Genomic DNA, 27,907 nt, shown 5'->3' on the forward strand with positions numbered 1-27,907 from the left:
TTTTAGGGCTATACCCAGTATCCAGGTAACTCATTGCATCTCTCTCTTTCCATGCTGTTAAAATGAATGGTCTTGCTAAGAAAATATGTGGCTTATCATCTAGGGTGTCTTACTCCTTGGCATGTTTAACTATATATAGAGAGGTTTCAAGCCAGGATATCAATGATAATGCTCACATCTATATTGTATATATTTTAAAAATAATTTTATTCATTTATTTATTATTATTATTTTGGGACTGTGTTGGGTTTTCATGGCTGCTCGAGCTTTTCTTTAGGTGCTGCGAGCGGGGGCTCTTCTCGAATTGTGGTGCTCTGGCTTCTCATTGCACTGGTGTCTCTTGTTGCTGAGCACAGGCTCTAGGGTGCTCGGGCTTCAGTAGTTGCGGCTCCCCAGCTCTAGAGCACAGGCTCAATAGTTGTGGTGCATGGGCTGAGTGGCTCTGTGGCATGTGGGATCCTCCCGGTTCAGGGATCGAACCTGTGTCTATTGCACTGGCAGGCGGACTCTTTAGCACTGAGCCACCGGGGAAGCCCTATAATTACATTTATTTTAGCTCAATAAACATGCCTATAAATAGCATAGGCACAAGCATAAGATTTCAAGGGAAAGTATTATTTTGGTATTTAGCAAATTTGAAGATTGATTTAACTTTCAACAGTTACTGTAAATTTGCATTGAATGTATTTTTAGTCAATTAAATTTTATTCTTTGCATAGGTCTGAATGATACTCCAACTCTTCCAAAGTGTCCTAGCACAATGATTTTATAGTAGTCAATCATTAGCTACTTTTATATTTCACATGATTGGGACTGGCACATGTCACCGCAAGATCATCTCTGTAGAAAAACCCATGGACAGATGAAAAACATCATGTTGCCCACATAGGATTTTATGTCAATAATATGCTATAAATATTGACATATTCTAGCTTGCACAGTACTTTAAAACACAGTATTTCATCTGGTACAACTCTGAAAAGGGTGATTCCAAATTAACATATAAAGTAAGGTGGATCAGGAAGTAAAGATCTGCCTGCAATGTGGGAGACCTGGGTTCAATCCCTGGGTCGGGAAGATCACCTGGAGAAGGGAATGGCAACCCACTTCAGTATTCTTACCTGGAAAATCCCATGGTCAGAAGAGTCTGGCAGTCTACAGTCCATGAGGTCGAAAAAAGTTGAACATGACTGAAAGACTAACACTTTCACAAAAGAGGCACAGGGAGCCTACAGGGCTTTCCAAGGTACCATTGTAAGAAGTAGACTCTGATTCCCAAAGGTTTTGGTTCTGAAATGAGTTTTGAAAGAAGCCTCCCCACCAGCACCACCATACATCAGCTTAAGGAGTCCTCGGTCCTATAGGCTGTAGGAAGATGTGGTATCCATTACACCATCCCAAAGGGAATGTACAAACAGGAGGTACCCAGTGGTCTTCTGCTCAAGTCAGCACTGCCCCCAGCCATGATTCCCTGGCCATCTCCTGGGCTCTCCTCCGGCTCTTGGAGGAGGGTGTAATGACTCACCCACTGAAGAAATATTTACACAGCATATATCATGTGCTAGTCACTTTCCAAGGTACAAAACCGCAACCAAGGTCAAGATGAACCCATCCTCTGCCCTGTTAGAACTGACACGTCTGGTGGGGAAGACGGACATGCATCAGCCAATTCCTACAGAGGTGGCAGGTGTGACACTGAGTAACCCGGAATACCAAAGGGCAACTATGAGAGAGGGCCATCAACCGAGACCAGGGGCATCAGAGGAAGTGGTGTCTGAATGGAGACGGGAGAAACAAGAGGGTATTAGTCAAGTAAAGCCGTGAGATGGGGAGAGAGGAAGGAGGGAACAGCACAAAGGCCCAGAGACTAGGGAGTGTGTGAAGTTTGAAGAAGTAGAAATTCAGCAGAAGTGAATTATGAAAGCGGAGGGTCTTACCAGTCAGAAAAAGAAGTCTGGACTCTACCTTGATCATGAAAGGGAACCAAAAAAGGGTTTCAGCAGAAGACCATTGAATAAATACTGAAAAGACTTTTTTCAGTATAAAAAAGTCAGACTTCTTTTACTATCAGAAAAAAATTGCACAATGTGAGAGTTGAGAGTTAAGTTTTATTTGGGACAGATGAGGACTGTAGCCCAGGAGACAGCATTTCAGATAGCTTGAGAAACTCCTCCGAGGCTCCGAGAAGAGGAGCTAGGATATATAAGAGTTTTACAATAAAGGGCAGGTAGTTTGGAACATCAAAAGATCACTGTTAATTAAAGAAACTAGATGTGTCAAGTTAAGGAATTTAGTACTTTTCTATGTATGGGAAGATTCAAGAGTCTGGGCTCACTGAAATCATGCCTTTGATATCCACCTCAGCTATCTGGGGCCCCTTCCTGTATTTTCAGATCCTGAGTTTCCTCAGGGCTCATCGTAGGGAGTGGCTGCAATCTTATGGCTGATAGATGGCACGTACGCTTTCCTACCTGAATCCCTCAGGGCTCATCGACTCACGCTGCAGGGCTGAGTGTCACAGTCTGATGACTGTGACATCCTTGTTTACAGATATGGCAGGAATATTCCATTTCTCAAGACCATTGGAAAAAGAAAGACGATTGTAGTAATCTAGCTGAATGATGGTCAGATGGTCTGAACTAGGTAATGACGGGAGAGAGTATAAACATGGATACAAGAGAGCTTCATATAATGTAGACTCATAGGACCTGACAACTGATTGGACGAGGGTGGTGAGGAAACAGAAGAACCACAGTGTAATTCCAGGAAGATGAGGGCCAGGAAACTCTTCAGGGAAGTCAGGCGCTGGACCTCCTCCCCCACCAGCTCCAATTAAAGTTTTTCTTTTCTCACATGAAGAAAATTCCATATGTCCCTTAATTCTGAGAATTGGGTGTTGCTTTCTTAAATTTTATGAATGAAGTGTAATTTAGCCACCATTAGAATTTTGCTTTCATCACAACACAGAATTAAAAGGAAAAAAAAAAACAAACCCACACCTAAACATACAGCATATGAAGCATACAGATCATGAAAATACTTAACACAAATCCATATAATTTGTCTTAAAGGACCCTCAGAGGGTGGACACAGCCAAGGGGCAGGAACCACAAAGAAGGATTTTATTTGTCACAAATACATTAACGGAAGCTGAAAGGTGCTCACAAATGAAAGGCATTTTCACGATGTTTGAAGCCACACTTAAGGAGAACGACAACTTTATAAAACCAAAGTTGGTCAAATTTTCCTTTTATTTATTTTTTTTGAAAGCCAGACTAGCCGTTTAGCCGACTCAACTGAGCTCCAGCCCAGGCAGCTCTCACAATCATTCCTAAAGCCCAAGGCACATCCCAGGGGGTGAGGGGGTCAGGCCGTCAAAGAAAACCGGAGACAGACTAAGAATGTCACACCTGGGGAAATGGATGCCTTTTCCTGAAATTCACATAAAATGGCTTACGTTTTATCAGAATACGCCGTCCGCTTGGTTGTAGGACGCCTCTGACTCCACAGCCCCGATATTTTCGTAACTGTAGTTTCTATCGTCAGAGGTAGTTTCACTTGTACTCTTCTTCCTTTTCAGCAGTTTTCCTTCCTGCAGGTCAGACGGTTCAAATTCGGCACAACTTACGGTTTTGAGTCCTTTTGCAAACACAATGTCCTCCCCAACCAGTTCAGCTGAATCTGAATGATGGGCTGGGGCCGGAAGTCGGTCACTCTGTAGCCTTTTTCTTATTTCTTCTTCTTTAGTCTGAAAAGCAGGGTTAAAGGGTGAAAAAAGAGTCCAAGTACCTCTCTCCAAGTTCTCATTAATACTGCCTGTAACGAACATTCCTGGCTTCTCTATTTCATTATGCAGTCATTCAACAGAGGTTGAGGAATTACTATTGAAGGAGACAGACCCTTCCCCCCACCCCCCATACCCTCCAGACACTCTCAAGGAGCTATGGTCTAGTCCTTGCTCTTTGGGTCTGATAGCAGGTAAAGGCTATCAGACCAAAGCCATGAAGGCTGGTTCCCAAAATAATGGCAGACAGAGGGTGATGTGGACCATGTGTGTGTGAATGCTGCAGGCGTTGTCTGAGGTCTGCATAGCCTCCGCTCAGCTCCCATCCTCCAACCGAGACCTTCTGCCACCCGGGGCCCCAGCTGATGTTTCTCTCTCTTTTTTTAATAGGAAGAAAATATCATACTTAATTCTCAGAACTAGATATTGCTTCCTTAGGCTTTACGGATGAAGCTGTAATTTGATCAAATTCAAGATGGTGCTTCATTTCTTCACCACACAAAGAGAACTTTAAAAAATTAAGTATACAGCATGGAAAGCATAGAGATCACTAAAAGAATTAATACAATCCGTGCAATTTGTCTGAAAGCTGCCAGTTAGAGAGGATGCACTCATTCAGAGCAGCGCCGCTCACGTGAGAGCTGGGCTACCTTCCTGCGCGCCTCCACTGCCTGCATCTTCTCTTCTATGTCCTTCATCGTGAAATCTTTTCCTTCCTTCTTGACTTTAAGTTTTTTCAGCCTGGCTGGTGGCTTTCTCAGTGGCTTCTCAGTAGTGCTCACCTGGAGGAAGACACTTTTTTAAATGGACAGATAAGTGTATTCACTGGCAAAGAGAAAGGCAAGAGAGAGTGAATAAACATTGTTTAAGGTGTTAGTCCAAAAATCTAAACAGATTTTTGGATAGATTTTAAAAACAATTATGTGAAAACTGGTAAAAACTGAACTCACTCCTAAAGACTTAATTCCTGGTAACAACAGAACTAATTCCTAAAGAAAACATATCTATTGGATGTCTAGGAAAAAAACAAACTGTTATTAAAAAAAAAAAAAACCCAAAAAACAAAAATGCAGAGATGGAAGAGGGCTGATAAGAAGGAAAAAAAATCCGAAGAACACAAACAAGATGGGAAAAGGTGGCAAATGAATGCTGGATGCATTTGTAATTCAAGGTAAAAAGTTAAACCCCATGATTTTTAATATTCCACAAGCAACAAAAGACTTTCATTTGGGATTGAGATTAGTGTTAGAACTTTCGGTCTTATGGAGGAGAGGCTTAACAATCACTGATACAGCAACTCTGCTCTGCACTGGGCTTTGCTGATGGTTCTTTCCACATGTTTCATGACAACAGGAAAAAAAAAAAACAAAAAAACCCATACTATTTACTATGAGGGCTTCCCAGGTGGCGCCAGTGGTAAAGAACTGCCTGCCAATGCAGGAGACATAAGAGACATGGGTTCTATCCCTGGGTCAGGAAGATCCCCTGGAGGAGGGCATGGCAACCCACTCCAGTATTCTTGCCTGGAGAATCCCATGGAGAGAAGCCTGGTGGGCTACAGTCCATGGGTCGCAAAGAGTTGGACAGGACTGAAGTGACTTAGCACGCATGCACATCTCCTATGACTGGCCATCCTTTATATAGTTTAGAGCAGTGATAATGACTTTGATTATAATTTCTAGTTATTAAAAAAGGTTAAACTGTTGTAAAGGGTTTGCAAAGAAAGTTTAATTTTTAAAAATAATATACCTTGGTTATGAAAAATTAAAATGATACATAAATAGTCCCCCAATCCTCTGTTTAGGGGAATCCAACCAGTCCATCCTAAAGGAAATCAGTCCTGAATATTCATTGGAAGGACTGATGCTGAAGCTGAAACTCCAAAACTCTGGCCACCTAATGCGAAGAACTGACTTATTGGAAAAGACCCTGATGCTGGGAAAGATTGAAGGCAGGAGGAGAAGGGGACGACAGAGGATAAGATGGTTGGATGGCATCCCCAACTTGATGGACATGAGTTTGAGTAAACTCCGGGAGTTGGTGATGGACAGGGAAGCCTGACATCGATTCATGGGGTCCCAAAGAGTTGGACATGACTGAGCAACTGAACTGAACTGAGCTGAACTGAATCCTCTGTTAACCAGCTGGGCCTTGAATGCATTCATCAGCATAAACTATTTTAAAGAGTTTGGTGTGGGTCTTTCCAGATATTCTCTATGCTCATATTGCCATTCCCTTCTCCAGGGGATCTTCTCAACCCAGGTGTCGAATCTGGGTCTCCTGCATTGCAGGCAGATTCTTTACCGTCTGAGCCACCAGGGAAGCCCCATGCCCATGTATCTATATACATATATTAATATATTCACAGTGCATCTGTCATGTTCAACCACTCAATGAAATTATACTATATACAACCCACTCCAGTATTCTTGCCTGGAGAATTCCATGAACAGAGGCTGGCAGGCTACAATCCATAGAATCACAACGAGTTGGGCACAACTAAGCAACTAACACACTAACTTTATCGCAGTAGCCTGAAACTGAATCCACAGTATCTCCAGACTAGGTAGTACCCCTGTGTATAGTTCTAGTTAATTTCTCTAAAGACTTTTAAAGACAAAGGAGCTATTGATATTCATTTTCATATCTAAAAGACTGTGTCTTCAGATTGCAAGATGGTAGTTACTGAGAAGATAAATCACACAAAGAGAGACAGTTCAGCACAGCGGGAAGAGCACCAGACCCAGACTCGAGCAGCCTCAGGTTTGAATCCTGGCTCAGTCACGGTGTGGCTTTGCACAAACTCATAAACTCTGTAGGCTTTCCCTTCCTCATTTGTAAAATAGGTTTGGTAATACACGCTTCACAGTCTTTGTTTTTATAAAAGCAAAGTATGCAATAGCCACTCGATAAACGGTGATTGCTTTTCATTCAGTGAAAGCATGGACTTTGTTCAATGACAGCACACGGAATCACACCAAACCCAGTACTTGTCAAGAAGGGGACAAATGAGATTCAGAAGCTTGGGGGCCAGCAGGCAGGGGTCCTGGACTTTATTTCATCCCGGGTCTACCACTGCTACCCATTGGGTGACCTGACACAAAGCAGTTCGTCTCTCTGGACTCACTTTTCTCAAAATTATACCATAGACACTGCTTTGCAATCTGCTGAGGACGGCTAAGGTTCCTTCCAGCTTTAATATCTATGATTCTTGGAAAGCCTTTTAGAGGGAAAACATTTATTAAAGTTTTGGCTCAGTTGCAGCCTTCAGACAGTTTTATGTGGTGAGAAATTGTGCACTGCAGGAAAACTGGGAGATGTTTGTCAAAGCAAGTTCCCCTCCCCCACCCTTGTTTTATTTTTTTATGACCATTGGCTTTTAGGCTCCCTGCTGGCCAAAGCCATCTGCTCAAAAGACAGATATGCTTGCTATGGGGGCTCAGTTAGAGAGACTGTAAAATTAGGAGAAGATAGTTTTTTTAGGGACATTCACTCAGAGAGGGCTAAGGAGAATATGATACAGTCATCTAAAATCCAATAAACAAAGGTTCCTTCAGGCTTACACAGGATCTGAACCTTGATTTAAGTGATGAGATCAACAGTTTTCAGAGAACTTGGGCTTTCCAGTTTGGGTGGACTCTTCCTGTAGCTTTATCCAAAAATGACTCTTAAGAAACCATGTGCTTCCTACCCCTTGTGGAGGTTAATCCTACCTGGGCAACCCCTGTCCTTTCTTGAGTTTGACATTTTAAAGAAAAGCCTTCAAAGCCCTGAGAAAATCTATCTGTATTCTTTACCACTGGATTTTATTAAGTCAGGCGTTATCAACTATCATTTTGTACCATTTATCAAAAATGATAGCATTATATGAACATGTTATACCTAGAGAGCTACCCATAGAAACCATACAAAAAAATCAACTTCAAAAGCTATAGAAGTTGTTAGATCAACTGTTTTCTTTACGAGCAGCAGCAGGGGATTGCACGTCCAAAGACGCTGTAATAAGTTGAGGGGTCTTGTTTCTAGCCAACCTACCTTGTATACATTACTTCTGGTACCCTCAGCACGTTTCTAGTTAACTATTGACTGACAAATAAACTTACTTTGGCTATACTCTCTTAGTGAGAGTCTTGTGCTTAGAGTAAGGCAGATTCTCAGAAGAGATCTGTCATTCCTGCTCGTTGTTAAAACCTCCAAGACAGTCATTCTGAGCGTGAACTGCCATTATTTTGTCTTTATCTGGTCAACTTCCTCCCCCTTAAAAAAAACTCCCCATGCGGTTCAACAATGTTAGAAACTCTGATATATTGTCAACAAATTCCCTAACAGTATTGAAAGTTATCAAGGACAGGAGTTGGCTTGAATGGGAATCATCTTGGATCAGAGATAGGAGGACTCAACAGAGGATTGAGAGTCTTGTGCAGGGAAACCCAGGATGGGAGAAATGAGTTTGGGATAAAAGAATCTTAAGTGGATAATGGGTTTCCCTGGTAGCTCAGTGGTAGAGAATCTGCCTGACAATTCAGGAGACTTGGGTTTGATCCCCTGGGTCAGGAAGATCCCCTGGAGAAGGAAATGGCAACCCACTCCAGATACTTGCCTGGGAATTTCCATGGACAGAGGAGCCTGGTGGGGTTCCTCTGGGGTTGCAAAGAATCAGACATCACTTAGAGACTCAGTTCAGTCAGTTCAGTCGTATCCGATTCTTTGCAACCCCATGAACTGCAGCACTCCAGGCTTCCCTGTCCATCACCAACTCCTGGAGTGTTCTCAAACTCATGTCCATTGAGTTGGTGATGCCATCCAACCATCTCATCCTCTGTTGTCCCCTTCTCCTCCTGCCTTCAATCTTTCCCAGCATCAGGGTCTTTTCCAGTGAGTCAGTTCTCATCAGATGGCCGAAGTATTGGAGTTTCAGCTTCAGCATCAGTCCTTCTAATGCATATTCAGTACTGACTTCTTTTAGGATTGACTGGTTGACTTAGTGACTAAACAACAACAAGTGGATAATACCTATGTGGATAAATGAGAGCTGATCCCATCTCTTTAAAGAGATCTGTACCAAGCCATACACATATTTACATGTGTACATAAAATCAATTACAGTCACTGGAGTCTTATGAGAATGTTTTAAAACGTACTGGACGATTCACTTGGTCTGATAATTTAACTTCTTAACATTGTACTTCTTACATATCATTATAATTCTGAGTGAACGTAACACCTATTAGTATGAATATGCTTTCAGGCGGGTTATCCAGGAATGGACATAGTACTGGCTAAAAAGCAGATGATGAAAAAAATTGAGAAAAAAGACGACAGGGGGTACTTCCCTGGTGGTCCAGCGGTTAAGACTCTGCACTTCCAATACAGGGGGCAGGAGCTCCATCCCTGGTTGGGGAACTAAGATCCCATGTGCCATATGGAGCAGCCAAACCAACAAACAAAAAGACAATGGGGACCCCTGGACAAAGACACAGCTGTGGACTTCTAGAAAGAGACTAGGTCATAGGGGAGTCCCCTTTTCAGCATCCTTTATTCTATTTCACTCTAAAGGATGACAGAATTAAAGATAACAACCTAGCTAAGATGGGGACAGATCTACGTCATAAATTCCCTTATATTTAAGTAACTATTGGTCTACTTAAGAAGTCTTATTTTTAAGTATTCTCACATTTACTGTTCTGATTTTTTTTTCTCATAATATTTCATTTAAAGCTTTTTTTTAAAGCCCCCAGTGAAGAATGGTGTTTACATGTCTGAATCCAACCTATTGTAGTACCTACTGACACTAACATTGCTTTCTTTTTGGACTATCCCCCTTTTGTTTCCTTTGGCTCTTTGTTTCTTAGTTAAAAGTATTAACTGTCTCATGATATTTTCATTCTTAATACGGTTCCCCTTTCAGTCCTTCGATATTCATTCTCATCTTTTTGCACTGGCCTTATAACTTTCCCCCAGATATTCAAGATCTCTGGTGTCTAACATACACGCATACACGTTCTCAGCTACACGTGAATTGAAAGAGACTTCACCCGTGACCCTGAGCAATTCTATCTCTTCATTTCCATATGCTTCCTAGGAACCATCTTAGTCCTCTAGTGAACAGATGCTCTATTTTCTGGAATATTTTAGGACTTTCTTTCAGGGTGAATGGGGGAATTTTAGTTTCGAAAGCTTTAACCCTTCCCAGCTTGATCATGAATGTGAGGGCTTGGTGTACATTTTTATTGACACTTCAGGGCAGTACTTCTCAGCCTGGGCTGCTCAGGAGGACCCTGGGAGCTTTCAAAAGCACCACATTCTGGGGCCCAGCCTTTGCCACTGGCCCCAGGAGTTCTGAAAGCTTCCTGGGTGATGCGAATGTTCAGGTTAAGGACTGTGCTAGGTAATAAGATGCATTACTGTTCTGGCCTGTTGCAAATCTGGCTTTTGTTGGACATCTTGGCCCAATTCCAAACCAAAAAAATAACACACAAACTGTGTTATTCTTGCCTACCTCTGAAGTCCTGTCACATTTAAATCCTTCTGAGAACACTCCGACTATGCTCCACCACCATTCCATGTCTGCATAATACAAATACAAACGCAGCCTTCATCTTTGGCGCTCTTAATGATGTTATTGAAAGCCAAGCCTGTAGTTTTCATTTTTTAATAGATACATTTCTTTCACGATGTAGCTTATATTAATTAACCTTGCTGATGCCCTAGTGAGGTCTGAGTCTGAATTCATTCATCTCTGGCATTGGAATCACTGAAAAATATTTTAATGCTAGTCCCACTGGTGTGAGCATCAAGGGACAGTAGCATTTCTCTTCAGAAGGCATTGCTTAGTTACTGAATGTCCACACAATCTATCTTCCTCCAGATGGCTCTCCTGTCTTTTTTTTTTTTGATCCACTTTTTATTTTCTGATTCCCGAGATTCATCTACAAGAAAAAAATCTCTCCTAGCCTTTTTCATATTAAAGACACATCATTTTTTAGTACTTTGAAGTAAGATGCTGCTGCTGCTGCTGCTACGTTGCTTCAGTCATGTCTGACTCTGTGCGACCCCATAGACGGCTGCTCACCAGGTTCCCCCGTCCCTGGGATTCTCCAAGGACACTGGAGGGGGTTGCCATTTCCTTCTCCAAAGGAAAGTAGGATAAGGTACTCCAAAATGCCCTGTATCCTGATAGCTGGCCTTATACAAATGTAAATTGTCATTGTGTTGGCATCAGTTTTTCCATCATATGGTCCATTTTTATCTTCCCTCACTTCCTCTTATTATTGGCAGCTTGATAATATCATTCATAAGGCTTAACAATCTCCTTCCTTTCGCTGAATACTTTCTGTAGCACCTATTTTTGCCTTCTTCAAAAGAAAATACCATGTTGGCTTTTATTCATGAGTTCTCAGCAAGTCCCACACACAGAGAAGGAAATTACCTTTATTGAAACACTAAGTGACTTAGTCTAGGTGGCGAACTTGACTTCAATAATGAATCTTTTTATCCCCTATTGATTGTTTTCCCTGCAACACAGGAGACTGGCCACCACTGAGGCGGCTTTGATATAATTTTAGGCCTTAATTTCCATCATTTCAGTTTCATTCTTTTCTTCCCTATTCATTTTCCCTTAGGCCCCTTTTCTGTGTTATTTCTTCTTTTTATCTTCTTTTTTCCTCTGTCTATGCTTTAGGATTACAGGTACTGCCGGGAGCAGTGGCTTAAAAAGAAACCCAAACAAACAAGAGAACTAAGCAAAACAACACCAAGCCTGCTATCCTCACCACAGGTTTACAAAGAACTTATTAAAAAGTGAAGGACTCAAGACTTTGACCACAATCAGTTAAAATCAGGCTAAAACGAACTGCTCACACTACAGAAAAACAATGACTGATTAGTTAAGATGAATTGACAAAGAAAAATAGGGTATAACAATTTTTATCATTTCATTTCCTCATGATTGACTTCTAGGTGTGTATATAAGTGATAAGCATATCTGCTGTAGCTTTGGTATTTAGGCCTATTTTCTTATTGGATAAGCCAGCATTTAGTTCTATAGTCACATACCTAATACAGAGGTAATGTTTAATAAAAATTGCTGAAAGAAGGAAGGCATTTTATTCAGTGGGTCTTAGGTTTCAAGTTTGGTAAAACCCAAGATATGTTTATTGGATTCATTAATCATTAATGATCAGGCAATTTCTGAATCCATAGAGAAGGATGGTGTGTGGAGGCGTGAGGGAGTTAATGAGAGGAAAAAACGGGCTTAGATAAATGCTATAGTATAATCTGTATTGTGACACTAAGATGCATATTGCTGGAAAAAATAACTCGTAATCAGTCATATCCTGTTGCTATCTTTAACTATGTAGGGCATGCTGAGTCACTCAGTCATGTCCAGCTCTTTGCGACCCCATGGACTGTAGCCCACCAGATTCCTCTGTCCTTGGAATTTTCCCAGCAAGAATACTAGAAAGTGAAAGTGAAGTCGCTCAGTCGTGTCTGACTCTTTGCAACCCCATGGACACCAGAATACTAGAGTAGATTATTATTTTCCAGGGGATCTTCCTGACCCAGGGATCGAACCTGAGTCTCTTGAGTCTCCTGCACTGGCAGGCAGATTCTTCAGCACCAAGCCACCTGGAAAGCTCATTTTTCCTATAAGTTAGTGTTAATTACAAAATTACTTGCCATGACATCGTATGATTCTCCATTTCTAAATACTTTGCTGTGGCTCTGTATTATTCCTTGAACAATTAACTCCTCCAGAATGTCTGATGACTTTTGTCGCTCTCGATTCTCTAAGGGTTGGGGTTTATGGATTAATCCATTGATCACTAGGTCTTCCAAAGGGAAAGAAAAAGAGACAGTGAAATTTAAGCACAATGATTTTATCAATCAAATGCTAATTACATGCCTTATAAATCATGCTAAATAATTAATTCTTAGTCTCAACACTTGTACCCAAATATGTTTCTATTACAAATCTTTATAATCCTTTGAAGTTCAAATCCTTAATGTTCTTACAGAGGATACACATCAACATAATATAATGTTTACTTAGCAGGTTGGAATATTAACATTACAAAAAAGTCTTTCATGTGCTGCTATATACTACACTTTTGTTGTAACAACACATATACACTTGGGTACGATTACATGGGTTCTGTGCAATAATTATGAAGCTAAACCACAGGCACAAACGAGATAGTCTTTCAGTGACTCTCATGAGTTGCAGTTTGGTTTCTATGCTTTGTATACAAAAGATAAACAGCGTGATGTTGCCAAGAGACTTCTAGTTCTGCAACCCTGAGTTTACAATTACGCCATCTGCTAAATCTACATAAGTAAAAGCATGCCTTTTTGAAAAGAGTCTTTGAACCAAATCAGAATTGGAGTCAAGTGGTAGCCAAGTTTTTATCAGTGATTCTAAAAATGGCACAGAAACAGTTTCTAGGGGAGCACTAATGAGAGGGACCGCCCCATTACACATCACCCAATTATATAAGGAAGCAAGGAAGCATCCCATTTTCACAACCTCATAAAATAAAGGTGCCAGGAGGGGTCCTTGGAAATGAGCTCTCAGGACTTCCCTGGTGGCCCAGGGGTTAAGACACCATGCTCCCAGTGCAGGGGGCATGGGTTCGATTCCTGGTCAGGATACTGTATGCTGCACAGCACAGGCAAAATAAATTAAATAAATAGTCTCTAGTCAATGGCACCCCACTCCAGTACTCTTGCCTGGAAAATCCCATGGACGGAGGAGCCTGGGAGGCTGCAGTCCATGGGGTTGCTAAGAGTTGGACCCGACTGAGCGACTTCACTTTCACTTTTCACTTTCATGCATTGGAGAAGGAAATGGCAACCCACTCCAGTGTTCTTGCCTGGAGAATCCCAGGGACGGGGGAGCCTGGTGGGCTGCCGTCTATGGGGTCGCACAGAGTTGGACACGACTGAAGTTGACTTAGCAGCAGCAGCAGCAGCCACTGACACTTAAAAAAAAATGAAAGAAGTGAGCTCTCTTGTGTTTTAAGAAGCTCTTTCCATCCAGTGGATGAAGTCTTTTCATAAAAATTTCTAACATCACGGTTTAACGAAGACAGTTTTCATGAATTTGTAATGGGAAGATAGGAAAAACCCCCAGATGTACACACACACAAACCAGATGTCCCTCACTTAAGAATATTAACCTGCTTGAAATTTTTAACAAATATACTCTGTAGCTGTGAAGAGCAGGGATGCAGAGAGGAGACAGAGAGGAAACTGCATACACACTAAGTTGCTGCAGTCGTGTCTGACTGCGACCCCATGGACTGTAGCCCCCAGGCTCCTCTGTCCATGGGATTTCCCAGGCAAGGAAACAGGAGTGGATCGCCACTTCCTTCTCCAGGAGAATCTTCCCACCCCAGGGATCAAACTCACGTCTTCAGTGTCTCCTGCCTTGGCAGGTGGATTCTTTATCACTGCGCCACCTGGGAAGTCCCAGAGGAAACTGGGGTGAGAACAAATAGAAGGCTCAGGGCACTGGTTCTTATTCATCCTGTGGGAAGCCCTTCCCTGAAAACAAATTAGTACTGCATTTTGAAAACACCTGCTCTTGTGCCTCAGCCCCTCCCCCGCTGGTCTCTCTCCTGCTTCCCTGGGGCCTCCCTCCCCACACTGCTCTCAACAGTGTATACAGATGGCAGGACTGCCTGTCCAGAGGCACCCAGGTCCCCATCCTCCTGACGATCTGTAGTATGTTAACATGATAGCGAGCATTCGTATTGCAGTCTAGGAGGGATTCTCATCAACAGAATTATCAGAGAGAAAAAATACATGTGCTGGCCCAACACTGAGGGTGAGGGGGGGCATCTCTTCCCTGCTCCCCCTACCCCTCCCTCATCCTTAGAGGTCATGCTACACCCTGTCAGGAGCACAAGACGAGGAGCAATGTGAAACTTGTGATGGACTTAGCGAATATTATGCTTAATGAAATATCAGACACAGAAAGACACAGACTATACAATACCACTTATACGTGGAATCTAAAAAATAACAAACAAATGTATATGCAAAACAGAAGCAGACTCACAGATATAGAAGAGACACTAGTGGTTACCAAAGGTGAGAAGGAAAAGAGTAGGCGCAAGATAGAGGTAGGTGATGAAGAGATAGTCTACTATGCATAAAGTAGATAAGCAACTAAGATGTATTTCATAGCCCAGGGAATTATAGCCATTATCTTGTAATAAGTTTTAATGGCATATATAATCTGTAAAAATACTGAATCCCTATGCTGTACTCCTAAGACTAATACCGTATTGTAAATCAACTATGCTTCAGTTTAAAAGATAAATAAAATGGGCATTAAAGAAAGGAGGTTTGTCATAACCCAAGTTGCCACAAAAGTCCAAGTAAAAGAATGTCACTTACTATCCAATCTATTTTCCAACTCTAACTGGTTCCTAGGGAAGAAACTACGGGAATGAGGAATGAAATGAAAGCTTTCCCCTTCGAATAAAAGAGAGTACTCTTCCTTGGACTTCTGATAAGTTCAATTTGTTTTAAAGGCTGAAGAAATATAAATAAATCTCTTAACACCAGAAGGTAGCTCAAGTAAAGTGAAAACACACCATTAAAAAAAAAAAAAAAAGGCCCACTAACAGTTTCTAAAGAACACACTAGGTCAAAATTATGTCTTTGATGTTTCGGAAGATACTTTTACTATATATCTGCTGATAGCTTTGAATGGGGAGAGACAGGAGAAATAGTTTGATGTAGGTTTTACAAATTTTTTAAATGTAGAACTTTGCCTTGGAAAGATGTTAGTATGGTGGGAGTTTTGAGGAATTTAACTAAAGCCTGCTGCTGCTGCTGCTAAATCGCTTCAGTTGTGTCCGACTCTGTGCAACCCCATAGACGGCAGCCCACCAGGGATCGCACCCAGGCCCCTTGCACTGGGAGTTGAGAGTCTTAGCCACTGGACCACCAGGCAAGTCCTAAGGCTTTTAGTTTTAAGTAAAAAAGAAAGTTTTAATTATGTCATCAACAAAATTTTTAGTATCTTATTAACTCATGATGTGAGTAAGTAATGGTTAGTATTACTCACATAATGAAGGCCTAAGGCTAACTCCTAATGTCTTGGTGATGGGACCTTATCACTTGAAGCACTATCTGGAACACAAGAAGCAGTGATGCGAGTCCCCAAACACACATTATAAAATGTATTCAGAGAAACAGTGTGTTACAGAGATCAACACGCACGGGGATGTTACCTGAATTTAGTCTTCCGTTACTTTCACTAGGAGATGGGAAACTTTCTGGAATAGTTCCAGGTAAGCTTCCCAAGTGGGCCTGCTTGTCCAGGTCTCCAGGGCTGCCCATTGCATCCTCAGGCAGTGAAGTTTCGATCTGGGGTCTATGAGCCACGCCGACATCAGCCTGTGAAAAGGGAATAGCTTTGTGAGAGTCAAGACTTCTTAGAAAATGGCTTCTTTTTTAAAAGTTTTTGGAAGTACAGTTGATACACAATTCTTTGTTTTTTAAACGTATTTTTATTTATTTATTTGTTTGCACCTGGTTTTAGGTGCGGCGCGTGGGATCTTAAATCTTCATTGTGGCATGCAGGATCTTTAGTTGCGGCAGTTGAAGTCTTAGCTGTGGCATGTGGGATCTAGTGCCCTGACCAGGGATTGAACCCAGGCCCTCTGCATTCAGAGCGTGGAGTTTTAGCCACTGCACCAAGAGAAGTCCCAGAAAATGGTTTCTTGGAAAATGAAAATGTTGCAGGGTCTGCTTTATGAATACTTAGTCAATTGGTTATCTGTGGGAGGCTGAATAGTACCCAGCAACCTGTCGATGTGACCTTTTAAGGCAAAAGAGACTTCTCGGGTGTGACTAAATTAAGGACTTTATGACAGCAGGAGTATCCTGGTTATCCAGGGAGCTCTGAAAGTAATCACAGGTGTCCTTAGAAGAGGGAGGCAGAAGAAGATATGACTACAGAGAGGGAGATGGTGATGTGACGTCAGAAGCAGGACACAGTTCAAGATGCTGCAGTGCCAGCAGCCAAGAAATGCAGCTCTAGACGCTGGGAAAATCAAAGAAAATGTCAGTGAGAAGATGCTTGAGTTGGGTCTTTATGAAGGAGCTTCCACTTGTTGTTTAGTCCGAATCCTTTGCAACCCGATGGACTGTAGCCTGCCAGGCTCCTCTGCTCATGGGATTTCCCAGGCAAGAATACTGGAGTGGGTTGCCACTTCCTTCTCCAGGGGATTTTCCTAACCCAGGGATCGAACCCAGGTCTCCTGCATTGCAGGCAGACTCTTTACCACTGAGCCACCAGAGAAACCCAAAGTCCCAGGATGGAAAGGGAAAGGTCATTCTAGACACAGGAAAAGTACACAGGACGGTGGGGTGTGAGACAACACGGGGTGCTCAGAAACTTGAGTTATTCCAGTTAAGCAGAAATAGACTGATGTAGAAAGTGGTAGCTGCTCAGGTGGGAAAGTCTTTTGTGACAAGTAGACACGTGCCATTTTGTTTTGAAGGCAACAAGAATCCTTTGTAGGCTTTTTCTACATAAAATAAAGTGATCAGGTGTGATTTTTAGAAAAATCACTCTTGGGTTAGCACCCATGGCAGGAGTAGAGGGAAGGAAGGGACAAAACAGGGTGACCAGTATGAGGACTGCAACTGTCCAGGTGAGATGGGATTTAAACAGGAACTGGGACCCTGGCCCTGGAAGTGGGGGAAAGAGTGGGCCCCAAAATATTAGAAAGGAGGGATAACAGACCTTCTCAGAGCTTTAGTTTAAAGGAGGGAGGCCCCTTCTGGCTCTAAATTATGACTCTAGGGACCAAGCAGAAAACATTCCCTCTAGGAAAAGAAGAAGCCAGGACATCGGCATAAAACTCTTGATTGCTGTTGTTTAGTCCCTCAGTCACGTTGGATTCTTTGTGAACCCATGGACTGCAGCACGCCAGGCTACCCTGTTCTTCACTATCTTCTAGAGTTTGCTCAAATTCATGTCCATCAAGTCAATGATGTCATCCAACCATCTCCTCCTCTGTTTCCCTCTTCTCCTCATGCCCTCAATCTTTCCCAGCATCAGGATCTTTTCCAGTGAGTTGGCTCTTGGTACTTTCACAATAAAAACAAAAAACAAATCAAAAAAACAATTTAAAATAGTTGAGTCCATCTGACCACTTTCTGGAAGCATTCCAAAGCTCCCTCAGAGGTTAAGGAGGAACCACCATTGATAGGTTGAGGGCCCCTGTCATCCTCAGGTTCTCGTAATTCTATTAGCCATTCTTGTATGTTCTGTTAGTAGGGAGACTCTCATTGCTTATCATCCTGTTTACAGAACACAATCACTCCAGCTAAACCAATATCAGTTCATTATGTTGAGACCTAATTAGTTCTGTGGTTCAGAACTACATGAGAAAATATGATAAACCAACCAACTGAACAAACAAAGAAGTAAGCAAACAAAAACTCAACGGCCCTGAAATACGACTCAGCGCAAAGATAGAGGGTGAGAACAACTACAGGCTTTTCTCTTTGTCTCTTCATCTCTTTCTTCTCAGACTTAGTTATTGTGCATACAGTCCCTGAATAGTAAGCGGACCCAGGAAAATAGTCTTTACATATAACATTTTCCATGCTATGTTATTATATAATAACAGTCATATTTTATCAGAGAGGGCCTCCTTTTCCTTTGTTATATGAAATATATATACATAGCTATAGGTATACATATCTCATATTATATTTATATTTCAGGTAACAGGAAAAGGAGACCCTGTCTGATGTTTATCTTTAAGGGGCTCACAGTTCACACTGAAGGTAAAGATTATATCCACCATTCTTGCTCCTCTTGCCAAATGAGCTATTAAAACCCAATCTATGAAGTGATAGTAAAACAGATATTTTTTACAAGTTCCTTTTGTTTCACAGATTCATCGGTTTTTGAACCTAGCAAAGCATGGAGTTATGCATGGGGACTAATTTTGCCATTTAAGATTTCCCAGGGGAGATCCTGAAATGGGGAACTGATTTAACAGCAACAACAACAAAACAAACAAAATGCCCACATTGGAACTGAGAGCAAGTTTGAATGTTTTTAGTCGAACACGTGGATTTTCACAAAGATATCTGTCAACTACAGGTCAGAGTAGATTTCAATTCCACACAACCTCCCAATTGTTTCATCAAAGCAGCTCATCCAGGCCTGAGCAAAAATCTTTCCCATTTATGCTTATTTAAATACAGTCTGCCTTCAAGCTCTGTCAGTGACCAAAACTCAAATTGTAGCCAATGAAACACAATCTTCCAGCATAAAAGAACATATACCAACAGCCTTCAGTTTCTAGAGCAGAAATTTAAGGTTTTTCTCTTTTGCAAACTAACGATGTCTTTCAAATATCTTATCTATGTGCAACACATTCTGGAAGTTTTAACACCCAATTTCATAATCTAGACTTGAGAAAAGATGTAGTTCAAAGACGAGAGATATTTACAAATTAATTAGATGTATGCCTCATGGGGATATGGTGTAGACAGTTTTCCTGGTCTGTCTATGCATGCAGAGTTTATATTTTTACACCAATGAGAAGTCTAACTGTGATGGTATGGGGGTGGGGAGGTGGGTAGAAGGTTTTATTTTGTCCTTGAGATGAAGTTGTAGCAGAAGTACAGAATCAACATTTTCATATTTTGTATCAATTTTATTTTATGCTTCACTGTCTTGGGATAAAATTCTACCAATGTTAGACAGAAGTGAAAAGCTGTGAATTCCAAAGTAACAGCTATGCATGGGCATTATCAGCATCCCAAGAAAGGTATTATTTTTAACTATAGAAAGGTATTTTATTTGTTGGTTGGTTGGTCTGATGGCATTATATGTTGTGTTCTAACACTTTGTGGAAACAAATCTGATGAACAGTTTGGAAGAAGAGAGTCATCTGTCACAGTTCCCTGGAGCTGAAACCTTCCTAAATCAAATTATTGGAAGATAACTGATAAATGTATTTGTCTGTAAACATATAGGAAGAATTTTTCTCATTAAAATTTGATTCTCTGTAGTTTACTTCAAATAAACATAATAATAAATAGCAACCCTCCAAAAACATTATCCTGAATATTCATTGGAAGGACTGATGCTGAAGCTGAAGCTCCATTACTCTGGCCACCTGATGTGAAGAACTGACTCATTGGAAAATACTCTGATGCTAGGAAAGATTGAAGGCAGGAGGAGAAGGGGACGACAGAGGATGAGATGTTTGGATGGCGTCACTGACTTGATGGACATGAGTTTGAGCAAGCTCTGGGAGTTGGTGATGGACAGGGAAGCCTGGCGTGTTGCAGTCCATGGGGTCACAGGGTTGCAAAGTCAGACGCGACTGAGCAACTGAACTGAACTGAATCAAAAACAACTAGAAATATAACTTTTTTTAAAAAATGCACTTTAAAAAGTTAACTCCGTTTACTGATGACAAACAATTTTCCTGTCAAAGTTTAGGGGGAAACTGCAAAGGATACTCAGAAATCATCTATTCCAATCTAGTCTCTCTCATTTTATATAAGGCAAGGAACTTTGAGTTGATCACATGGAAGAAGAGCATTTCTTCTAAGAACAGTTGCCCATGCTTTCTTTATTATGTATTATTTTATTACCATGTCTTCTTGCCACTAAAGGTACAGTGAACAGAAAGTCAGCAGGCAGATCTCAAGAAGTTTGATTCAGAATATTTTAAAGTCAAGCTGCTAAGAAACATAAATATTTCAGGCAAGCAAACGTGTTCATCTCATTTAAAAGACACTGCGTAACTAGGGAACTCTCAAGCCCTGTGCATTTATGAAGGTAAAAAAAGTACTGTTCTGATAGCCAGAGAGTATTTAGTTAATAATTATATTTTTCCCAGATTGGATTTCCAAAGTCAAATGTTTGGAGTAGGCAAAGAGAGTCAAGTCTGAGTCTATTTTCAGGTCATTTTAATATCGAATTTCCTCCTTGCTGACTGTCATTAGTTCAGTTATGCTCCTAGGAGACAAGAAGAGGTGAAGAAATCTGAGGAGCTCATGTCAGCATCAGCTTTACATGCAGTCACCCCAAAACATTCATTAATGTCTGCTTTGCATCAGACACTGTAGTGAGCACTGGAGACTAAGAGACAAAAAACAGTTCTTTTCTTCAGTAATAGCTTAGGATGGGAGGCTAGCACGGAAATAAATAAGCACAATAAATGTTTTGAAATATGATGGGAGAAGGTATGAGTTTCACTCTGCCAGCATGGGGGGAGGGGGAGGGTTATGGAGAAGACTGGTCTTGAGTCATCTTGAAACCTGGGGGTATATCTCTCTGTGGTCCAGGAAGATGTAGAGGTAGAGCTGAAGGAAAGAGGCTGTGGGGGCACAGGCACAGAGGTAGGAACAAAATGGGGTTGGGGAACCCGTGGTGAGGTTTGATTAGAACAGGCGAGCAGGGAGAGATGACACTGGGGCATTTGACCGGCATCAGCTTGAGGGTGGCTGGTAAGGTGTGCTAAGAACTTTGCATTCTTTCTCACATAAATAATTGTGATAATAGCAATTACAATAACTATCATTATTAGTGAGTGTAATAACCAATAATTGTAATAACAGTGATTGCAATGACTAATATTAAGTGCTTATCCTGTGCCAAGCTTTGGTATGAGCACTTAATGTGAACTGAATTCATTTATTCCTCCCAGCAACTCTACAAAATAACTATCATTACTTTCATTTTACAGAGAAGGAAGCCAGGGCACAGAGAGGTCAAATAACTGGACCCAAGTCACACAGCTGACAAGTGGTGAATCCAGAAATCAAACCTAGGTAGTCACACTCTTGACCATCGGTGGATATGCCTACCTAGTGGGTCAGTGACTTTTTTCCAGCAGAGAGTGGACATAATCAGATTTTATTTTAGAATGATCCCTCTGGAGGTCACGTGGAAGATTGGAGCCACAGGGCAGGTGGAAGCTGGTTGTGAAGGAAGCACCCAGGGAGACTAGTTAGGAGTGTTGTACAAAAATCCAAGCAAGGGGCAATGACTGTCTTACCCAGGAAAGGTCAGGAAGAAACCCAGAACCCCTCCCAGGCTTGGGAATGCTTGGTCCAAAGGGACCCAGTGTATTTGACACTTGGAGATGATTGCTTTTCAGCACTCCTCCTCTATAAAAAAATATATATATATTTTTCAGTAATAACCATGAGATGGGACAAATGATAATGGCCATAAAACAAACACAAATAGTGAAAATTTTCTTCTACTGAAGTCTTCTATGTAATCATGCCAGTAAAAATAAATTTTAAAAGATTTTTGTACCAAAAAAGGGAAAAACAGAATGGATTAGTACTTTAAAGTCACATTAATATATTTGGGGGAAAAAGATAAAAATAAAGTATTCTTAATGTTATTCCCCAACAGTGATGAATAACAAAGATGATCAAATTGCTCCCAAGAAGCCCATAAATCTATGAGGGCGAAGGAGCTTTAAACAAACATCTACGACAGGATAAGGGAACGTCACAGTGTTTGGGCAGTGGAGCTCGGGTTCAGTGTGGAGGGACAGGTAGGAGTCCATCAGGAGGACCAGGAATGCGGCCCAGGGAAGATATTCCAGGAAGTGGGAATGGCATGGGGGAAAGGCACGGAGTGTGATGAAGCCTGGAAGAACGGGGCACTGCAGCTTCTGGGTTTGGCAGACGAATGCAAGGGACTGCTGAGGAGAGGATGACATCAGAGAGACTGATGAGACCAAATGTAAACTTTTACACAACAAAGGCAACTTCTTCTCAGGAAGACAGGTGGCAGTGTGGAAGACGGACTGGTTAGGGTGGTGATGAGAGAGGCAGAAAGGCCCAGTGTAAGAGGAAATGGTTTCCTGAAAGCAGACAGTGGCAGTTGGGATGGAAAGCAGAGAACAGTGCTGAAATAGGTGTGCATCTGGGCACAGGAATCCCCCGTGGACCATGCTTAAGTCCCAGCCTCTAAAGTCCAGTTTGTTTCTGATGTATTTACACGCGGTAGCTGTTGTAACTGATACTGAAGAATGACTTACCCACTGCCTGCTGAGAGAGTGTTTGCTCTTTAAACTGTATTTCCAAACATGCCCTTTAGGAATGTGTGTGTGTTAGCCACTCAGTCGTGTCAAACTCTTTGTGACCCCATGGACTGTAGCCCACCCGTCCATGGGATTCTCCAAGCAAGAATACTGGAGTGGATTGCCATTTCCTTCTCCAGAGGATCTTCCCGACCCAGGGATTGAACCCCGGGCTCCTGCAATGCAGGCAGCCTCTTTACCGACTAAGCCATCAGGGAATATAGGAAGGGCGACATTATATCTTGATTTGCGGCAGACAGTATGGGCTTAAATTGGATTGTCTGGGCAAATTTATTAATAGGGTTGCCTAGACTTCCCTGAGGAGAAGGCAATGGCAGCCCACTCCAGTACTCTTGCCCGGAAAATCCCGTGGATGGAGGAGCCTGATAGGCTGCAGTCCATGGGGTCGCTAAGAGTCGGACAGGACTGAGCGACTTCACTTTCACTTTTCACTTTCATGCATTGGAGAAGGAAATGGCAACCCACTCCAGTGTTCTTGCCTGGAGAATCCCAGGGACGGGGGAGCCTGGTGGGCTGCCGTCTCTGGGGTCGCACAGAGTCGGACACGACTGAAGCGACTTAGCAGCAGCAGCAGCAGCAATATGATCTTGGGATAATCCCTCTAGAAGGGACCTTGGTGGGTTCCTAGTTCTCTTTGTGGAAGTCTCGCGATGGTAGTGATGATGTCAAGAATCATGGACCTCATTTTTGCCTCCACCAGCCCATTCCTCCATGCCCTCGGGGGGTAAAATGCCCCATTGTGTCTCTAGAAGAATTACGGGAGTGTGGGTGGAGTCCTAAAATGAGACTCCTGACAATTCTGTACTGTCTCCGGCTGTCCCCCCAAAACAAGCTGTACAGCCTCTGGCAAGTGGTCCACCTCCCTGGGCCTCGGGATCCTCTTGTGAGAAGCAAGAGAGCTCAGCCACACGGCTACGGAGGTCTCCTCCGGGTCTTACTCCCATAAGGGAAGCTGATAATATAGGGCGGCTCCCAGGAAGTCTCATCTTCCCTGGAGCATCACCACAAGCCCAGTTCCATGCAGAACGCGCCGTCGTCCCCGTTAGTCCCGCCTCTGGTCCGGGGGTGTGACCACCTTTGTGGGTTCTTGAAACCCGAAAGCTAGGCCTGAAGCAACAGGAGTCCTGGTTGAGAAGGCAATTAAATCCCCGCTGAAGCAAGCCGCTCCCTCCCGGTCCGCCCAGTGCTCAACCACCAGGTGGGCTCTGATAGCCCGCAGGGCCCTCTCCAGCCGCCTCCAGGCGTGGGACTCGCCAGGCCTCCCAAGCAAGAGGCTGTACAGTTTGTCTGTTCTGTGTGTGTGCTTTTACCTTGAATCCCTCTTCCCAGCCCTTCCTGGGCGCGGGCACGCGTCTCCTTTCTTCACCCGGTTGGGAAGGTCCGCAGCCCATCGTGCGCGGTGCGCGCGATTCCTGCGGCCTCGCTGCCCGTGCGCGCGGCGCCCCCCGCGCGCCCAGCGCCCAGACCCCGCGCCTCCGCTGTCCCCAGCCTCGGGCGCTTCAGGGCTCGGCAGGAGGCGCTCGACGCCAGGAAACTGTTGCCACAATAAACCACATCACGCGGACCTGGGACCTGCGCGGCGATGGGACCTTTGTAACCGGAAACTCCAAGATCGGAGGCGTTTAAGGCACACCTGGGAAGCCCTCTCTCCAGAGGGGAGTGAGGGAGAGCTCCCGCTGCCCCGCCAGGTGCGTTTTAAAAGTATCCTAGGCGCTGGCATCCTTCGAGGACGTCTTATTTTTTCCAAGGCACCTTGGGACACGCCCCTACCCCTGCTGCCGGAGCCGGGGGCTCAAGCTGTTGGTTTTGGGGTTACAGACCGCGAGGAGAGGGTAGGAGGCGGCTGCAGGAAGGCGGCGTAGGAGTCCAGTCCGCCGAAGCCCTGGAGGACAGGTGGGAGGTGGAGGCGGCCTGGACGGCCCAGAGCAGTGTCGCGCGGGGCGACCTCGGAGAGGACGGTGACGCAAACCGAAACCCACACAGTGAAGAAAACCAGACTTTTAGGATCACAAACAGCTCAGCAGCCGCGAAATGGGTCATGCAAATCTTTTTTATGGAAGAGGCATTTTTATGAACTGTTGCCTTGTAAGGAAAGAGAGTGGATGAATGTACCTATTTCTCTCAAAGAATTAACATGGTGTCATCCCAAAACGGCAGACTAGGCGGACTGCCCAAATGAGCAACAAGTTCTTTCCTGAATTTTTTTTTTTTCTTTTTATCCTATTTCCAATTAATTTTAATTTTCTAGAATAAATTTTGAAAAGCTAAATTAAATAAATTTTTAAAAGCTGAAAGAGATCTAGACATTGCTTACCGGTCCCTTATTTCACAGGCTGCAAACCTTTGCTCAGAGAGGTTGTGACTTAGATGGGGAGTGTGTGTGTGTGTGTGTGTGTGTGTGTGTGTGTGTGTGTGTTGGAGTGGGGTGGGGGTAGGGGAGTAGTTAATGAGGGATCTCTGAAGAGGAACCAGATGGCCTTATTCAGTCCCATGTATCCACAACACCGGGAAAATACTAGTATGGATTCTTGGAAATGTAGTAAAATTCTGGATTCTGCTAAGGAAATTAATGGTCAGCTCTGTTATAGGAAACTGATTATTTTTATAGCATTTGAACTCCTTTTTCTCTCCTTATGGCTGTGATGCCTGTCAGTTTTCCTTTGACTAAAACTGAAGAAGAAAGATGAGATGAAACTCAAACCAAGGCTTTATGATTATTGAGCAACAAACATTAAAAATTTGTGAATGAACAGTTGAAATAAGGCTAATATGGTGTTTTAGGAACATCTCCGAAAGTATTAACTCATAGGTGCAGTAAGTCACATGAAACGTTCCAACTGCAAACTGGAAAATCCTCAACCAGAAGAACTCAACAAAAGGGACGCCTATAAAATGTTCTGGAGAAAGTTTAAGGAAAGTTTGCAGGATGAACCTTAAGAGTGAAATTCTACAGATGTTTTCTCTTCTTTTCCTTTGAAGGCAAGCTGTGAACAGATGTTTGCTAGGATGTCAGTGTGAAGAAATGATACCCAAATGCGTTGTGCAGGTACCTTTTGAGACTTCCTACGATTTACAGTCCAAATGTGTGAAAAATGCCCCTTTTAAAGGTACATGCTGGAGCCTACTCTTAGTGTCTCATGAGAGCCAATTCTCAGGACTGTTTGAACTTAGTTGTTCAACACAGCCATTGCTAAAACTTACATTATATAAACTCACAATTAGTTATATTAAAAACAAAGGTAATAAGTACAACTCATCAGTTCCCAATTATTTACAACTTACTGCGTTTCTGAGTTTATTTACGGCTCTTGAATCGTGATGTGCTACTCCGCGTCTCTTCCCAACTCCGCCTTCAGTGATACCACATGGATGGTTTAAAATCAGCCAGGGTAGGACTAGGTCCACTCTGTGCTGTGCTTAGGTGCTCAGTCGCGTCCGACTCTGCAGCACCGTGGACTGTGGGCCACCAGGCTCCTCTGCCCGTGGGGATTCTCCAGACAAGAATACTGGAGTGGGTTGCCATGTGCTGCTCCAGGGGATTTTCCTGACCCAGGGATCGAACCCAGGTCTCCTGCATTGCAGGCAGATTCTTTACTGTCTGAACCACCAGGGAAACCCAGGTACACCATGGAAACTGATAAATGCTACAAATCAAGGCTTTCTCCTCACCACCCCCACCCCACCTCCATGGCCCCCGAGGGACACACCACTGCCTGTTTGTTTTCCAGAATGCCGAGGAATGATTCCGTCCTGTTCACTCTCCTCTGACCCCTCTCTGCAGTGAAGCAGGCTCTGTTACCCCCAGCCTGAGCCACAGAATGTGTGCTGGTATCATTTCCATGTCTCCCTTCACTGGAGCTGGAGCCCTCTGCTAAGGCTCCAGGCTCTGTGTCCTTAACTATCCTGCTCTGCTATTGGATAACCTTTTTCCACTTTGAAGGCTGCTAGAGCAAAAAAGGTATGCACGTGACACCACCCTTATGGCAGACAGTGAAGAGGAACTAAAAAGCCTCTTGATGAAAGTGAAAGAGGAGAGTGAAAAAGTTGGCTTAAAGCTCAACATTCAGAAAACTAAGATCATGGCATCTGGTCCCATCACTTCATGGCAAATAGATGGGGAAACAGTGGAAACAGTGTCAGGCTTTATTTTGGGGGGCTCCAAAATCACTGCAGATGGTGATTGCAGCCATGAAATTAAAAGACGCTTACTCCTTGGAAGGAAAGTTATGACCAACCTAGATAGCATATTCAAAAGCAGAGACATTACTTTGCCAACAAAGGTCCGTCTAGTCAAGGCTATGGTTTTTCCAGTGGTCATGTATGGATGTGAGAGTTGGACTGTGAAGAAAGCTGAGCACCGAAGAATTGATGCTTTTGAACTGTGGTGTTGGAGAAGACTCTTGAGAGTCCATTGGACTGCAAGGAGATCCAACCAGTCCATTCTAAAGGAGATCAGTCCTGGGTGTTCTTTGGAAGGAATGATGCTGAAGCTGAAACTCCAGTACTTTGGCCACCTCATGCAAAGAGTTGACTCATGGGAAAAGACTCTGATGCTGGGAGGGATTGGGGACAGGAGGAGAAGGGGACGACAGAGGATGAGATGGCTGGATGGCATCACCGACTCGATGGACATGAGTTTGGGTAAACTCTGGGAGTTGGTGATGGACAGGGAAGCCTGCAATTCACAGGGTCGCAAAGAGTCGGACACGACTGAGCAACTGAACTGAACTGAACTGAGAGCAAAAAAATCCTTCAAGTCTCACCAAAAGTTGGATGTGCGATGTGTGCTTAGTTGCTCGTGTCTGACTCTGTGAACCCATGGACTTAATAGCCCACCAGGCTCCTCTATCTTTGGGGACTCCCCAGGCAAGAATACTGGGCGGGGGTTGCCATGCCCTCCTCCAGGGAATCTTCCCAAACCAGGTGTCAAACCTGGGTTTCCTGCGCTGCAGGCGGATTCTTTACTGTCTGAGCCAATGGAGAAGCCCAATTTTTCTCATCA

General features: G+C 43.2%; 1 protein-coding gene across 1 annotated transcript; it reads right to left on the reverse strand.

The window, feature by feature from the left end:
* STMND1 (stathmin domain containing 1) lies at nucleotides 1–24,848 on the reverse strand. The gene is made up of 5 exons (XM_061398785.1): nucleotides 24,216–24,848; nucleotides 16,030–16,195; nucleotides 12,464–12,615; nucleotides 4,435–4,566; nucleotides 1–3,748 (listed from the first exon to the last, which is right to left on the reverse strand). Exons 1-5 carry the CDS (start codon nucleotides 24,294–24,296, stop codon nucleotides 3,464–3,466), a joined length of 816 nt encoding a protein of 271 aa, XP_061254769.1. The 5' UTR covers nucleotides 24,297–24,848; the 3' UTR covers nucleotides 1–3,463.
* Nucleotides 24,849–27,907: the final 3,059 nt, after the last annotated feature.

The sequence above is a fragment of the Bos javanicus genome, chromosome 23 (genome assembly GCF_032452875.1).
Source record: "Bos javanicus breed banteng chromosome 23, ARS-OSU_banteng_1.0, whole genome shotgun sequence".
NCBI classification, from domain to species: domain Eukaryota; kingdom Metazoa; phylum Chordata; class Mammalia; order Artiodactyla; family Bovidae; genus Bos; species Bos javanicus.